This window comes from Vipera berus, assembly GCF_964194415.1.
Source record: "Vipera berus genome assembly, chromosome: 1".
Lineage (NCBI taxonomy): Eukaryota > Metazoa > Chordata > Lepidosauria > Squamata > Viperidae > Vipera > Vipera berus.
In genome coordinates this window covers 99,308,285-99,326,468 of record NC_138202.1, presented here as the reverse complement: position 1 = coordinate 99,326,468, position 18,184 = coordinate 99,308,285, and the positions used below count along the sequence as shown (strand labels likewise).

At 36.5% G+C, this 18,184-nt stretch overlaps 1 protein-coding gene across 1 annotated transcript in view; it reads right to left on the bottom strand.

The window, feature by feature from the left end:
* Positions 1–18,184, bottom strand: part of GALNT18 (polypeptide N-acetylgalactosaminyltransferase 18) — a 328,962-nt gene that overhangs the window by 42,793 nt on the left and 267,985 nt on the right. Inside the window, exons 7-8 of the mRNA XM_081314130.1 lie at positions 4,873–5,058; positions 2,246–2,383 (exon numbers count right to left, since the gene is read on the bottom strand). Coding sequence (XP_081170256.1) covers positions 2,246–2,383; positions 4,873–5,058 — 324 coding nt within the window. The remainder of the gene's footprint in view (positions 1–2,245; positions 2,384–4,872; positions 5,059–18,184) is intronic.

Below are 18,184 nucleotides of genomic sequence, written 5' to 3'. Positions count from 1 at the left end.
AACCTGTCTAAACTATATTAGGATTCCAAATATGTGGGTGGTTATTATACAGTAGCTAAGAGAAGCATATAACTATCACTTTCCTTTCAGTTAGTTTTCATCCAGATTTCAGCAGCCGAAATATAGCACAACTATACTACAAAGATTGTACAAATAACATAGGATTGGAAGGAATTTTGAAGATGATCTAATTCAATTCTTTGCCTGGTATGGGATTCAACTACCCAGAAAATAAAATATTATTACAAATAGCTTGTATATTCATTGTTATATATGATTCAAACAAACATTTATATCATTAAGCAATTCAGGGATGAAAATGAATCCATTTGCGGATTAATTAAATTATTAGATAAATTCACCCAAGAATTTTTATTATTTTGGCCATACAAATGGTAGCCTAGATAATTTTTTTTACTTTCCCAGATAGGTGGCTATTTACAAGTATATTGCAACATCCAATTAGTATATTCAAAACATTTAATGTGTGCTTAATTTTTAAATGAGAGCCACTTTGGTATAATGGAGAAGGCACTAGGCTAGAAATTAAGAGACTAAGAGTTCTTGTCCCATATTAGGCACAAAACCGACTGGGTGAACTTGAGTCTATCATACCATCTAACTATGGGAAGCAGGCAATGTCCAATTGTTTCCAAAAACTTGCCAAGAAGAGTACAGGGACTTGTCCAGGCTACTAACAAAAGTAATCAATGGCTTGAAGGCACACACACACACACACACACACACACACACATACACACACACACAATAATTGAACTCCACACAAACAATAACATATATATGTGTGCGATAAAGCATGTGGAATATTGTCTGAGGTTCTCGTTGTCACACTTCAAAAAGATATATTGATGCTAGAGGAGATTCAAAGGAGGACAGCTAAGATGATCCAAGGGGCTACAGTAATTTTCTATGAAGAAATGTGATATTTGGGTTTATTAATCTAGAACGGATGTGAATGAGAGGGGACATGATTGAGGTGTGCAAACATATTTATTATTTATTTTAATCCCATTTATATCCCGCCCTTCTCTGAAGACTCAGGGTGGCTTACAATTTAAGCACAAACCAATGTGCTTAGCAATAGCCTTCATTCTATGTATATGCTTGCTTATTAGGGCTTTCGGCCCCCGCCAAGCAGCATTATTACAAAGTCAGCTTATTGCCCCCAACAATCTGGGTCCTCATTTTACCTACCTCGGAAGGATGGAAGGCTGAGTCAACCTTGAGCCTGGTGGGATGCGAACCTGCACTAATTGCAGGCAGCTGGTGTTATTTAAGGAGGCATTAGCCCACTGCTCCACCAAGGCTCTTGTTCAGTGTGTTGCAGAAATCCTGTTAAAAATCTGATTTTTAGTAACAGGAAGACAAATATCAAAATTGAAATGTATCAAAGAGATGGGACAATCTAAAATGAATGCTACTAAAATGCTTCAAGTAGCCTTGTGCTTGCATCTATCTATATACATGCATTTGGAGTAGTGGATAAAGTGTGCAAGGACAAGCTCTTTTTCTCTTCCCCAAATACCTAGGATCAGAGGTCACCCAATGAAACTGAATCTTGGGAGAATCAGGACAGACAAAATGAAATATTTTTAATATAAATTTTGGAATTTGCTCCCATGAAATTTAGTGCTGGCTACCAACATAATTGGCTTCAAAAAAGAGGTAGACCAACTCATGGAAGTCATGGCTCCTAATCTTCTGAGGGTTATTTGCTGAATGACTAGTGAGTTTCCTTGCGCAGTTGGTTGGCCACTGTAAGACAAGACTGCTGGAGTAGATGAGTCAGGGATTTGATCCCTCAGGACAATACTTATGTCCTTATGAATGCTATTTTCCAGTGCTAATTAATCACAACACTCTCAGTTGTGACTGCAACACCAGAGCCCTGGTGGTGCAGTGGTTAGAATACAGTATTGCAGGCTAACTCTGCCCACAGCCTGGAGTTCAAGTTTGACTGGCTCAAGGTTGACTTAGCCTTCCATCCTTTCCAGGTCAGCAAAATGAGGACCCATATTGTTGGAGGCAATATACTGACATTATAATATGCCCAGAGAATGCTGTAAAGCACTATGGAGTGGCATATAAATCTATTGCTATTATAAACAGACACATTTTTTTTCTTCAGGCTTTTCTCTGTGGAACATGCTCAGTCCACCTGCAGGAAACCACTCATCACTATTTCCTCCCTAGGACTCTCAAGCAAATGTAAAATGTCTCTTACCACCCCATAGGCAACAGTGTCAGAGTACATTCTCATCTCAGGATATACACTGACAAGATACCACCGGAAGGTCTTGCACTGCAGCTTTTTCCTCAAGGCTTTCCTCTCTGAGATGTCCCCAATGTCAATTCCAGAATCCTACACATGAGGGCCAGAAGATCAGAAATATCAAAGTCATTCTTGTCACACACAGAGCATTTATTTCATTAACATTTCAACTTTAGCGATCAAGTTTCCCACACGTTTTGAAAGATTTTTTTTAATCAGTTCCACAATGATCATTTTTGAAGAGACAATTTCCAGATTCCAAAACAACTGAAACCAAATAGCAAGATGGTCTGGAGAATATTTCCATCAACAAAATCAGGAACATCTTCCAGACATTACTAGCTTGCTGAAGCTGAGGCATGGCTTTATCAATGCACAGACCCTTTGCATTTTTCAGTCCATCTTTTTCTTTTGCACATATGAATATGCTGCAACAGATGTAAGTGTGAAAAATGGTCACAAGTCACTTTTTTCAGTGCCATTGTAACTTTGGTCACTAAACTGTTGTAAGTCAAGGACTATCTGTCATGGTTCCGATAGATGAGAACAGTAAAAACAGAACTCCAAGGCAAAAGGTTTTCCTTAAAGAACATATTTATTGGCTACAAAGCATCGGCACAGTCAAACGTGAAACCAAGACTGGAGTTCCCTCCCCAAACATTATAATGTTACTAAATTGAACGTCCCACCCCAGCACAATGTCATTAATTACATTCCCCAATAAACTACTTTAGTGGGCTTTCTAACAAAAGGCTCAGCCCGCCAAATCCAAGCAGCAATGACCTTGGTTCCCATGGGACAATTTATTGTTTAGTCTAAACTTAAAACCACTCATCCCCCCTCCCAGTACTGTGGCAACTGAAAACGAAGCAGAAATGGCTTCAGCCAGAATTGTTGCAGCATTGACACTACCTGTATTTTCATAAAATATTATTTTATGCTACATGATGCAAGCTTATAAAATTATATATATTATGGAGGTAGAGGGGCGGGTTCCCCAAACAGACCAGTTCTATATTAGACTTCAGGTACGGGGACAGTTCTTTTGTTTCAATACTCTCAATTTCTCTCTCTATGATCTTGATGTACTTGTATTGATTAATTGAGTGGAATTGATTTGTAATGTTCAGCTAATATTTATTGTGTTCTGAGCATTGTTCCTACAGTCCTATCAAAATCAGTTAGAAGTACAACTGAGAAAAGTTTCAGGTGATATAAATCATGTGATGAACATTCATTGCTGAACCAGATGATCTTATCTTCATTATACAATTATCCTAATCTGGTTCTGGTACTATAAAGTTGCTGAAAAAATTAAATGTAATTGCAGCCAGATTATAATTGTAAAATGACCATTTTTAACTGATAATCATCTTGCACTTGGCTAAGGGACATCTTGTCTTGGTGTCACGTTTCCGAAATATGGGCTTTTCAAGTGACTCTGAGGCATTGTTTACCTTAAAAGTCCTTTATTTAGCCTAATACACCAGCAAATGCTTGCTTGAAGGAAGCTGGAATCTGAAATCTCTGCCCCCTTGCACAATATATTAAACACAATTCTCCACCTTTCTAATTTTGTCATTAATCATATTCTCCAATTAATTTAAAGAATCAGTTCCCTTCCATTAGACAACCCGCCAAGTTCTTATCTTCTTTAATGTCATAAGGCCTTGAGGCACAATCTTCCTCCTCCCAGCCTCCCAGCCTTAACCCTATCTCTTAAAGCAATACACAAGTTTAACATATGAAATAGCTGCTTCTTCATCTCTTGTCAAGCAAGAACATTCGATGTTAGCAGCATTGACACTTGGGCTTATATGTTTCTCTAAGCAGACTTCCCAATTTATATATATATACATATATACACACACTCAGTCATTCAGGTCATAGTTGTCTCAAAGCTGCTTTTGCAAAATCCAACTGGACTGTTGTTTTTTTCTGAGGAAGAAGACGTTTCACTTCTCATCTAAGAAGTTTCATCGGCTCTGGCAGTATGGTGTGTGGGTGTTAGATTAGTTCTGATAGGAGGGGTGTCTGCAGATATATCTTTGCAGACATCTGGTTGTTAGTGTTCTCTCTAAAGCTCCTGAAGCCACTTGGGAGCCACTTGGGAGTTTATCTGCCCCCTCGGGGTCACCTGTATCAGAATCAAATGGTGGTGGACTCTTCTTGGAACTATTGCCAGGGCTGAGTTGTAGGCAGGAGATTGGTGTCTTATCCTTCCCCCTTTGTTGAGAGGGCTGGTCAGTGATACGTATTAGTGCAGAGGTCCCCAACCTTTTGGGCACCGGGGACTGGTTCCACTGAGAGAGGTTTTTTGATGGACCGGAGGGGGCGTGGTTTTGTGTGCTGCCTGCATCCCACAGATGGGGCTTTGCTTGTTTGTGTGGATTGGTTCCTGGCATGCTGCGGTCCAGTACTGGTCCATGGACCGGGGGCTGGGGACCTCTGTATTAGTGGCTATCTGCTATCACTTGGTTTCACAAGACAGATTCTTAAAGAAACTTTATGAAATTGAAATAGATAGTGGTTTGAAACATAAGACTATATGGTCATACTGATGTCCACTTATAGCCTACCTCCTGAGGAATATTCCATGCCATGTAAACATGGCTTTTGAATTCATCCATCCAAACTTCAGCCACTCTTAGTGCATTTCTTCGGACATGGGATGTTAGATCTTCTGTGTATGGCTTATGGGCTCGTTCAATATGGGCAATCCTAGAGCAAGGCAGCACTTCAACACTACCACCACACTGCCAGACCTAGAAAAAAAAAATATTCTGCAATATTGTGTAGATTCATTCTACCAACTGTTTAATAGTCCCTCTACCAGATTTCACAATGTTTAGGAATCTCTCCTGGCTGTATACACACTATAACTCATAGTGTATGAAAGCACTATATATAATTTCATTTCTGGTATTAAAAAATATAAGTTGTATCTAAATTTTAGAGATATACAGTATTAGTCACCTTCCCTATTTAGAATTTGAATCTGGGTACCTGAACTTCAGGGAAGCATAAATAAATAAAGTAACTCATACAAGGCTGAATGTACCTATTTTTGACCTACCCATTTGAAGTAGTTTTGTGTAAATTATGTTTTAGACAAAAATGAGAGGATAAGATACCATCTTAAGTACATTTACATAGGGCCTTCAAACTGAAGAATTCTACCTCATCCCTGGAATATCCTTAAATAAATCTTCTCTGCAAAGTATTACTGTTAGGTAGAATTTTGGGAAGTCATTTTCTTTTAGCCCTACTATGAAATCTGGACTTTATGGATTGTTTTATTTTAAACTAACATACTGGTTGAAATAAGTCAGCTGACGAGTCAATCAGAATATCAAAATTAACTTTGCCAGGTTTGTTCATTTCCTATTCATACTCAAGTTCTCAACTGGTGACAATACCCTGAATAACATGCATGGGCTAACAGTCCTATTTAATCCTTGGATGAGAGAAAAACAGGCAGTAGAATAAATTAAGAAGCCGAAAAAGGCAATGATGAACCATTTTCATATTGTTGCCAAAGAAGTCCAAGAAATGGAAGACTTTCCTTTTCCTTTTCATTCATCTATTATGCCATGTTCAGTACCTATTTTACATATTTAGACCATTTGGCTACAATACAATAAACCAGCACACTGGCTGGGGAATCCTGGGGATTGAAGTCCACATATTTTAAAGTTGGTAAGATTGAGAAACACTGGGATAAATATTTAATAACATCAAACACTAGTCAAATATGCGAAAAGTTCAGGATGTTTATAAGGATGATGCTCTGTTTTCTCTTTTTTAAGGTTTTTTTTTTGAGTCATTCCCTAATTACATCCAGCATATACTAGAAGACAAAAGATTCATTGTTCCTCCATCTTATATTAACTTCACCATTTATGCTAGTAAGAGCTTCCCTTTTTATCTCTAGAATTTTGCTATATAGTGAAAACAAAGAATGGGGCACTTTTTGTCTCATATCAAGCTGTTATGGAAAGCATTAAGACACTATTAATATCATAGATATTTGTGAAGAATGTTTTAAAAAGTACCTAAAATCTCTTTTGCTTTAATACAATAACAAAGAATAAAGAATGCTTGTGAATGTTAATAGATTTTCCTCTGGCAGTACATATCATTTGTTTTCATTTTTATATATATAATACAAAAAACCCACAATTGATTATAATAGAAAATAGAGACAGAAAGTAAAAAAAATGCAATCATAAGGATAAAACAGATAAAAGTTTCTATCCTGAAACATAACATGCCAAACATTTATGAATATGATTGATTTTTGTTTGGGTTCTATTGGCTTACAACACAGTAAATTTCACAGTAAATGTTAAAGTCCATATTTTTCTATTCAGTCCATATGTTAGGATGTTTTGGTGTTTCCCAGGGTTTGCAGAACTAATCTTAGATGCTGTTATTAAAAGTAAAAGGAATGGTAAATTTATCCCTTCCACCATTTCTTTAAAGTAGCACGTTACATTAGGAGTTTTAATTCTCTGGTAACTGGCTGCCTCTTATATATTGATTGTTATATTTAGGGCTTTTTTTCTCATAGAACGCTCAGAACGGAGTTCCGGCACCTTTTTTGGATGGAACCTTGTAGGGTAGGCAAGGTGGGTTGTATGCCATGTGTGAGTTCCGCCACCTTTTTCTTTTACAAAAAAAGCACTGGTTATAGAAACACTATTGTTCTACCTTAATTGAATATGAATACACAGTGAAAAATATTAGTTATGTGCCAAATTGAGGTGTTTTCCTTGACTTTTACTCCTTTGGTTTCTATGTGTTGTTTAACCATCTGCTGTAATTGCCATAAAATTGCTTTTATGTGAAGTCTTTAAGAAGAGATTGGACAACCATTTGACTGAAATGGTGTAGGGTCTCCTGCTTGAACAGGGGGGTGGATTAGAACAGGGGCGTTGAACTGGTGACCCCCGGGGCCGGAGGTGTTATGTGCAGGCCATGCCCACCCCAGCTCTGCAAAGGCAAAAAATGTTGTGATATGTCACGTGACATGATCAAGTTTGACACCTGTGGACTAGAAAATCTTCAACTTCCCTTCCAGCTCTGTTATTTTGTTATTTTTCTGACTACCACATGCCACATAATGGCATCAGAACATACTTATATTCTGGTTTTACTATTTGACTTAATAAGATGGACATTTGAAAATCTGGTTTTAAGAGTATTAATACCATTTTACCATTCAATTATCCAATTAAGACCAAATGCATAATTACTTTTTTTCCTCCCAAATCATTGTCTAAAATTTAGGAGAACTGAACAGTATCTCCTTATAATTGTAATTTCCAATAGAAGAGGTCCAATTTCATAAAACTGATATGAACAAAACATATAAAAACCTGTATTTGAAAAAAATCATTTTCACCTCTACTCTGTTATACACAGTACAGATGGATTATACTAGCCACAAGTTCTGTTCCTTCCATACATTGGAATTTCACAAATATGTAGATCACATTTGCTACTTCTCACATTATGGTGCATAATTGATTTATACCAATGACCAACAACTTGAAGATATTGTGAGACCAAGTTTGGCATCTCTGTGGAATTAAATTAGAAGCCTGGAGATATCTTTGGTGCCATGAACTTCATTTCTTTGCATTCCCACCTAAAGCAGTGGATTGTCTGTAAGCAGATGGGTTCATAAATGATGGCCTGTCTCATTGACCCAGCCTCATTCACAGTCATTCAAAGGATGGCAATAAGATTTCCTATTGTTTTACATTCCTTAATCTGTTATTCTCAAGGCTGCCTCCAAGCTAATGAGAGGAAAATGTCAAGTTCCCTAGGAACAACTGTACGGCATTTTCCCATTTTTACACATCAGTATATTGTGTGAAAATTGTATTTTTCTTCATATATATAAAATGTCAAATTATGCTACTGTTAATTCTTGAAGCGCAGTGAAGTGTAAATCTGTACAGTGGGGGCTGAACAACAACTCTTGGTATTGAATAGTCCTGATCTTTTTAATTAACTGGAAATAAGGAAGGCAACATTCAAGATTCCATTTTACCATATCTTTGATTTTGCTAATAATTCTATTGTTTAACTGCAAAATTAAACTGCACCTGCTTATAACATACACATACACACGTACACAATTGGCCTGATTTAACATGTGCTACAATATGGTTTGTAAACAGCAATTACTCAGTTCCTTGGCACACTCCAATTAATCAAACCTGTGGGTCTTCTCTTTCTTGTCTAAACACTGTCAGTCTTTGTTCTATTTCTGCAGTCTCATTAATTACACTGCTTCAAGAAGCATGAATTCATTTCAGATCTTAAATGTTAAGCAGAAGCTGTCAAGGCAAGGGCTGATACTAGCTGGCTGCACAGAACAGAATCAAAATCTGGTCTAATTATTTATAAGGATTAATGCAACTAATGTTTTACAAATGTTGGCCTAAGTGCATCCAGCATCCAAAAATAAACAAAAAATAAAACAAAAGCATGCGCTTATTATCCATTGCTTGACTCCATGATAGGTATGATAAAGACAATAAAAGGAACTAAGAATTTATACTGGATGCAGAGAAAAGGCTGGTTTGGGGCTGAACTAATGTATACTGTGTCAGAGAAAATAACCTAACAAGATGTTGAGTTAGAGCCTGCCTTTGCTGTGTGCTCACAGCATGACCCATGCAAACTATCATTCTCTATGTAGGTGAGAACTGTAGTCTACCAACATTTCTGTGGCCACGTGTGCCTCATGCCCAGTGGAACCCTTTCAACTCAGTCTTTGCAGAAGCTATGGATAGTTCTGTTTAATGCCTAGAATGAGTTGCACCACATCTGAAAAATATATTTCATACTTTTCCAAAGGCTTGCATATGGTCAGACATTTTCAAAATCTCCATCCAACTATGATTATAAAACATAGATGAAATAAACTACCTTCCAGAAAAAAATTCCAGGAATTCAATATGAGAGGAGGACTCTAAATGGTGAATTAATGCCTTTTGTATAAATGTCTTCCCACCATGCAGGTATAGTCTGCTTATTCCATGCTAAATGTAACTCAAGCATGGACATGGCATAATATCCTAAGCTTCATAAGCATGATAATAGCTTTTTCCATGCTTTTCTTCTCAATCTGCTTCTTTCATCTTTTACAGGGCTTCAATTTGGCACTCTTTTAGAACTAGGTTTAATTCCACAAAGGACTAGCTTTCTTTCTGAAAACAGTTGCAACAAAGACCCAACTGCCTATAGGAAGCCAATGTCACTTGAATGATCTCAGTGGAGCTGGGCAGGGGTTTATTTAGTCTGGTTTAAATAATAACTGAGCAGGACATAAATCAGTGACTGAATAAGAACTGTTAGTCTCATTAACTGCTAGATAATATTGGATTTTGGGGGATTATTGGGATGTTTGGAGAGTACAGATTTTCCTGTCCTCAAATCAGGCCACTATTCTGCACCGCTAGTGCAGAGAAGAGCAACAAAGATGAATTAGGGGACTGGAGACTAAAACATATAAGGAATGGTTGATGGAATTGGGTATGTCTAGTTTAATGAAGAGAAGGACTAGAGGTGACATGATAGCAGTGTTCCACTATCTCAGGGGTTGCCACAAAGAAGAGGGAGTCAAGCTATACATCAAAGCACCTGAAGGCAGGACAAGAAGCAATGGAGGAGAGAAGCAACCTAGAACTAAGGAGAAACAAGAACAACCTGCCTCCAGAAATTGTGAATGCTCCAACACTGGAAGTTTTTAAGAAAAGATTGGACCACCATTTGTCTGAAATGGTATAAGGTTTCCTGCCTGAGCAGGGGGTTGGACTAGAAGACCTCCAAGGTCCCTTCCAACTCTGTTATTCAATTTCATCAGAGGCAATAGTCTTCATTGTGTCCAGACATGAAAGCAATGTAAAGAAATAACAATGGGTTAATCTTGTATTCTATTTTGTTTTCTCCTCTCCTTCTCTTAAAAATCAATTAATAATTATTAAGGGAACTGGAGATGGCATGAACTAAGACAGAATAGACGAAGAGAAGAGTAACGATAGAATGGTCACAGATTAAAGGGAAATGGAAAAAGAAGTATTGAAGTTAAAGAACTCTTTGAAATATAAGCCAGCCGTATGCTTGCCTAATATTTGCTTGCAGAATTTGTTCAAATTTCTAGGGAGAAGCTTCACCAACTCTTTACTGAATTTACTTCATGATGAAATTGACACTCCTCCAATTGCCCTCTTCAGTTTCAATCTATAATCATTAACATGCAATTTTCAGTGAAAGGGTCTGGATTTGGTATATTAAAATATACTCATCTCTCTCCCACTGTAACCCACAAAGATTCAAATTCATTGATCCAATGACAAAAAAGTGGCAAAAAAGTGAAAGATGCCCCTTTTCTTTAGTGTGGGTCAAACTAGTATTTAGATCAGATACTGTGTTACTCACCTTTTTTTTTTGCTTGCAGGACTTTTTAATAATGTGCTTTCTTTCCCCCAAACACTGAGATCATAAAGATAATTGACACACAATGAATAATGCTGCCACTATGTAAAATTATGCCTGCTGTAACTACAGGAAGCCTACTAAGGCATTCATGGGGAAAGGAAAAGAAGAAAAAAAATGTGTCACTGGAGGCATGACACAGACAAATTGAGCCAGCCACTGAAATCAACTTTGCACAGAGAAAAAGGCGTTGGAACACAGTGACAGAAAAATAATTCTCACACTACTTTCAAAATAGGGCTATTTCTATCATGCAATGCCAATAATTTTGAAATCATATCCCCCAATCCTTCAGGCAATAGAGTTCATGATATTCAGGCCATGAAGCAATTTTGTAGTTATTCTAATCCCATGGAAATATACTGAGGAAACTTCAACTAAATCCTAGCAAATATTTCAGATGTCAAACTCCTGCTCTACATCATCAACAGAAAAAAGGCTGCTGTTGAAGTTTTTTCTCACTAGTTCATCAACTGTGGGGGAGGAACCTTTGCCTGCTTCTTAACACCTAGCAATTATGGACTTGTACTGGAGGGTGTATTGTTGACAATCTTATTTATGAGAGTAACCTATGAAATCTTTTTTTGATCTTCCTTACAAATCCAGATGAAGGGCATACTATGCACTGAAACAGATCTCCATTGTAGCAAGCAAAGAACTCTGTTTGAATCTCTAGAGAATGGCTAGCAGTCAGTGAGACACAAAACACAACACCATTAGAACAGAGTTCTCTCATTGTTCATCAACAGTTAGCTTCAGGATGGGAGACAAAGCAGGCGCTCTGCTCATATGAAGACAATCCTCACTGAATTGAGACACAATATTGTTGTTTTTTTTAAAAAAAGAAATCCATAGATGCAGGTTGAGAAATAATTTCAATTATTTGAATAGAAATCCAAAACAACTCATCACAACAGAATACCGGTAGTAGCATGTGCACATTTTATGCAAACCTGCGTCATGCTTTTTTCCTTCTGAATGTCCTTGGTTTAGGCAACAGACTCATCCTAGCTAGCATTCTCTTCAACTGGGTGGGAGGTGGATGGGAGAATCAGGAAGAGACCTCTCCTCCTTACCTTATGTGAATAGAAGACTACTGGATTTCTATTGTTCACTTTAGGAACTACTTCTGTGAAATGCTAATTAGTCCATGAGAAAAAGAAAAAACTTAACATTACAGCACCATTTCCCCCCCCCCCTTCCCATTACCCAGTAGACTAGGGAACAAAGGAATACTGAAGTACAATGAGGCATGGAAGAAGCAACTAAGTGCAAAGGAATTATAACAAGTAATAATAAAGATAAAGTGATTTATGTTACAGCAATGAGGCAAGAGACAGGTATTTGAAGCAAAAAGGTGAAAGGTGAAAGTTAAATGATCAAAGTATCAGAAAGTTGCGGTGCCCTGCTACTGAAGTTAAGGTTTTGAAAAAGAAATAATGGCCTACCATGCAGTTTATAATGGGCAGACTTGTTATGATGATTTATTTATAAACTCAGTTCATTGTGAGGAACATTGTTTTTATGACTTTCTATAAAATTAACTGAAGATTGTGGTATAGTGCTTTTCTCTGACATATTGATGCAACATGCAACTCATTTTATGGTTATCTGCACTCTGTTGTAGTTACATTTGCAAGTCTAAAAGCCTCGGTATCCTCATTTTCATAAGCTAGACATAAGAGTAATCAGAGCAGGCTAATAACCATGTTATAATTATGCAATTATAAAGGATATATTGGCTGTTTACCTCGTGGGGTAATTATTATTCATAAATACTGCAAGTCGCTGAAGCCATATGTCTACAAAATGCTTTGTAAATGCATATATCATCCTAGTAGACTGGAACCATTCTAGCACAATGAAGCTACCTCTGGAGCTGCAATTGTGAACAATCTCTGACATGCTGTTACACCATATGACAACAGTAAAATAACAGCAAACAAAATGATTCCACTACAGTCAATCACATCACATTAATTAAAACATAATGTATATATGGAAAGTAGGGAAAAAGACATTTCATGATGGCCAGTAAATGTTCCTCTACATATGAAAAACAATACAAATATGCTTAACTTTTGTTTTTATGGCTTAAGGCCCCCTAGGGACTGATCATTTCATTGGGCTCATGTGTTAATTGGATTGTCTTTCTCTTAGCAACCCAGAAACACCAAGAACAGATACAACATTTAAGTAGTTAAGTAAAGAGCTATCACTAGCATTTTCCTAAGCACATTTATCTAGGACTAAAATATGATTTATTTTAATCAGATTTACAAAGCAATGGTAGAAAGGTCAATTCAATGTTTCCAATTCAATATTTTCTTCTATACATAGGCTTTGCCCAGTTTAAAACGGGCTGATAATTTGTCTTGGTAGGATTGCCTGCAAACCCTCAATATTTTTTCCTCTCTGTCCAAAAGACATTAGCGTAGTTTTCCATCATTTTTGGCAAGAAATACAAGACAGCTTCATACTAAACCTTACAAAAGGACAAATATGACACTTTTTCACCAAAACAGAAAATCCATGTGAGTTTGTTTGTTTTTTGTCTTCCACAGGTAAACGTTTGGGAGGCTTACTAAAAGGTTGTTCACCTTAATTTAAAATGTTTTAATGTTTTAAAAATTTAAACATTTAAATATAAGAGATCAGACAAAGTCATGGAACATTAGTTTATTAATGACTATTGGTCTTGATGGATGTTTACTATCTCTGGAATGATGGGGATTAATTTTTTTGTAGTTTTAAAATAATCACTCAAATTTATTGAGCAATTTAAAACTTTTCTAAATCTCCAGACAGTATTTCTCAGGTTGTTCCTGTTGTGCATTTTGAGCTAGGAACAAATCTTAAATCTCTACTTTTAAAGTCATTGTTTTCATGTTCATCATAACTCTTATTTTCTTTGTTCTTTAGACTATTTTCCAGGGGGCAATGTTTCATCATACAAACATCAATCCATGACTTTTAATCTAACTATCTTAAAATTATGGAATAGTAATAATCTTTTCCCTTTATTTTGGAAGGTATTGTTCATAAGCAAATGGAGATCTTGTTAACTTCCCCAAGATTCATTTCTTAGTTGCAGACCTATTCTACACAGGAAACAAAAACAAAAGACATTTGTATTGTCTAACAACTATTGTATTATTGCTTCCCATAAGATTGCATTATAAATATTCATTTATTTATATTCAGCTAAGGTTAGTTCAGAACATGTTGTGAAATGCTAAATATACTGTTGGAATTATCAGTCCATTATAACCTTGTAGTTTATTTTGATGCTGTTAAAGCACTCTAATGTATTTTGATGCGGCTAGAAGAAAATGTTTTGCTACCCTTGCACCTAATTCTTTAAATGATTCAGCAGATGTTCCAAAGTTTTAGTCACACCAAATCATGTGCCTTTATCTTGCCTTGTCCATCAGTGTTAACATCATTACTGAGCATGCTGAATTGTCTGCCAAGAATATTACTTGAGAGGTTTGTGGCCATATTCTGTCATGAAAATTATTAGGAAGGTCTCATAAGGATGACTGATTAAATTCCTTGCCAGTGTACAGAGCTATCAAGTCACTCAGCATAACACACAGTGTACAAATTCAAAAAGAGAAGCCAGCTTTCTGTGGAACTGTTTCGATTCTGTCTTGACTCACTGATTGCTTCTATGGAAGTTGTAGTCATCTCTTGTCTGTAATATACTTTTGCAAAGAATTTGCCCTTTTATCTGTTGACATTTATTAATCTGAGGAAAAACAGGGACTAGAGAGTATAGAATAAAAGTGACTGTAGAGTTCTTTTGCAGCCTTCACTGTGTATGAAGTTTTACATAGACAATTGTGTCTTCTTTTGACAGCTGTTTTGATTAGTGATTAAGGCATCAGGTTAGAAAGCAGCATTCTAGTCCCATCTTAGGCAGAAAGTCACCTGGGTGACCTTGGGCCAATCACCTTCTCAAAGCCCTAGGAAAAACTTTTCCAAGAAAATTACAGGGATTTGCAAGAATTAGATATGACTGAATGGAAGATATTAATAATAATAGTAATAATAATAATAACAACAACAACAATAACATTAACAACAACAATAAAAATAAAAACACAATTTTCAGCTTTAAACATCATGGGTTTGCTTTCAAAAGGGGGAAATGTAAAGTATCACATTCAGTGAAGAGAAATGTAAGGTATAAATACAAGAAGGAGGATTCATAGCTTGGAAACACAATGTTGGAGAAGGACTTTGACAACATGCTAAACATGAGCAAGCAGTGCAAAACATCTGCTAGAAGGGCTAATTAATCTGTTATGGTATTTAGTAATGGGCCGAAAAGAAGGCCATCCAAAACAGAATCATATGAGTGGACCGTCCTTTGATTCAGCTGGGTCTAATCTGTGGAAAATTTAAAAGCCAGTACCAACTTTTGATGTGGGCCCAGAAATGCACTACTAGCTAATACATTGTAATATAGCTCAGTAACTTTGCTGCAGTAAAGATATTCTGGAGAAAGTGATGTTTGTTCCCTGCAAGGAGTAAATTCAGAGTATGGTCTGGAAAAAAAATTAAAGCATACCTACTTGATTCTAGTTTAGCTTTCCCCATATACAGTCACAACCAACATGCTAAGCAAGGTTGGGAAAAGACATTAAGTCTTCCACCAACTATATTCTGTTAATACAGAGAGAAAAAACCTCAAAAGAAGGTTAGAATAACCTCTGACTTGGCTTTCCAGAAGGCAAAAAATTATATTCTTCTATCTACAGTAGATAAGAACATTACCCAACATTTTTGTTTCTTTCTAGAAATGTCCCCAAGAACCTATGCAGGAATTTTACAGCCTTTAGAACAGGCATGTCAAACTGCCAGCCCATGGGCCAGATGCATCATACTGAAACTGCGCCCAACCCATTGCCAGCAATGGGGAAAAAGTCGTGATATGTCGCGCAACATCATGTGACATCATGAGTGACATGCCTGCTTTAGAGCAAGTGTGGGCAACTATATAGCCCCTTTACAACCAGTGGACTTTAATTCCCAGATTCCTGACCCAGCCATGGAGTTGTAAAGGGGCCATAGTTGCCCATCCCTGCTCTAGTCTAGAGGATTAATATGTGGAAATCATATACAATCAAATATTGCTATGATATGCCGCTCATGCTTTCAGATACCTCTGTTCAGTGGTTTCAAGCAAATGATTAATGGCAAAGGATGCACTGTAGACTATTCTGTCAGATATAAGATGATGGTTACAGCATAGGATCCCAATCACAAGCTTATGACCAATCAAGAATGATAGGATATATCAGAAGTCTATTTCTCTTAACTCATCTCAGTCAGCTGTGCCTTGAAATGCACTGTGGTTTTTAGACAATTACTATCAATTACAATAATATAAGCCACTGAAGGTGAAGATGCAATGTGTGCAATTAAATTTTGTATAATGTTACCTCTCCTTTTAGTAAAATTATTGAAAAAATTATTGCATTAAATACTTGGGGTGGGAGTGTTAGATGGAACCCTAAAACATTAGTGATAACAATAACAATGAATCGGGAACAGACATACTATTTAAAAGACTTTATGGAGCAGACAGCCAAGTAGGCAGTCATCTGGAATTTGTAGCCATTGTTAAAATAACAAGGTGCTAACAAGATAAGTGAAAGTGTTATCCACAAGAATGTAAAGCAGCTGCTTGGAGATTAACAGGGAAAAGAATTATGGTGGCAGTGCTGGGAACCAAGCTCTTCTAGAAAAATATCTGAAGGGGAATAATGTAAAATGCCCCTTGCACTAAAGAACCTCTATTTTTTTTAAAGTGTTGATTTAATTTACCTTGCATTCAATAGATGGCTCATAGAAACCAAAAGAGTAATCAAATATACCAGTTGTAGAGGAAATTAAACCAATAATTTTTTGCTGAACCAGTGTAATTGCAATATACCCAAATGTGATGAATGCTTGATTTTTAAATGTCTATAAAGAGGTTCTGTAACCCCACATCTCTTTAGGTGAATCTTTCTTGCCTCTGGTTAATCATGAACATCAATAAATCAATGAATGTTTCTTCATAAGTAACTCTCTGTCTCTAGTTCAAACCGCCCCGTTGAAGGAATAAGGTTTTGAACTATAAAACATAGCCCCAGTTTGTTTGTTTTTAATACAACAATTTGAATAAAGAAACTGCTATCTTCCTAGGAGTACTTTTACTTACTCTATAAATGAGCTGGCCTGCTAAAATGCAACAAGATTATATTTTGTGAGGGAAGTGTTAAGATACCAAAAGCATATAGACTGTGGCTAATCTACATGTCTTATCTGTGGAATAGAAATTGTATCATTATGAATAATAACCTTCAGCAAAGCCAGAGAAAGAATGACACATCCATCTCATCGTTTGTCTGATTCTAAAATAGTTCCACTGTCTTAAACCAAGAGCCTTGGTGGAGCAGTGGGCTAATGCCTCCTTAAGTAACACCAGCTGCCTGCAATTAGTGCAGGTTCGCATCCCACCAGGCTCAAGGTTGACTCAGCCTTCCATCCTTCCGAGGTAGGTAAAATGAGGACCCAGATTGTTGGGGGCAATAAGCTGACTTTGTAATAATGCCGCTTGGGAGGGGGAAAGCCCTAATAAGCAGGCATATACATAGAATGAAGGCTATTGCTAAGCATATTGGTTTGTGCTTAAAATTGTAAGCCGCCCTGAGTCTTCGGAGAAGGGCGGGATATAAATGGGATTTAAAAAAAAAACAAGCATGAATATCTTGGTGAAACAGTTTTTTCTGCATAACAACAAATGTTTATAGGCTCACCACTTTTTAAAATGTGTAAACAATTCTACACTTTGATTTTGCAGTAATTCTGTTTTCAAGGCTATACAAGTTAGTGACTAAGTGTTATTCAAATCAATGTATCTCAATAGAGCTAATCAGTGGTCCTGTGAACGCAAATGTACTTCTAAACAAAATGGCTACAAAGAAAACAATTTCCCATAAAGAGCTTTCCTGTCTCAACAAGGAAATATGATATGTTCAAATTTTACCTTTACTGATAAATATTAGAAATATGTTGACGACTTCAAGTAATTTACATTGATCAAAAGAACTGGAGGATTATAGTTTTCAGTTGAAAATTCCCAACTGATACAGGTACATATTCTGCTAAATGCAATTATATTATTTATTTATTTAACATATTTATATAACTCCCCATCTTATACCGAAGTCTGGCACACCCAGTCAAGAATTAAAATAATATCAATAATAAAAGAAAATGAAAATTGTAATAAAACTATTAATATCATAAATATTAAAAATAAAAAACTGGTGTCACATTCAGCTTTGGAAGTTCACTTCATAGTAGAGGACAATGCAATGA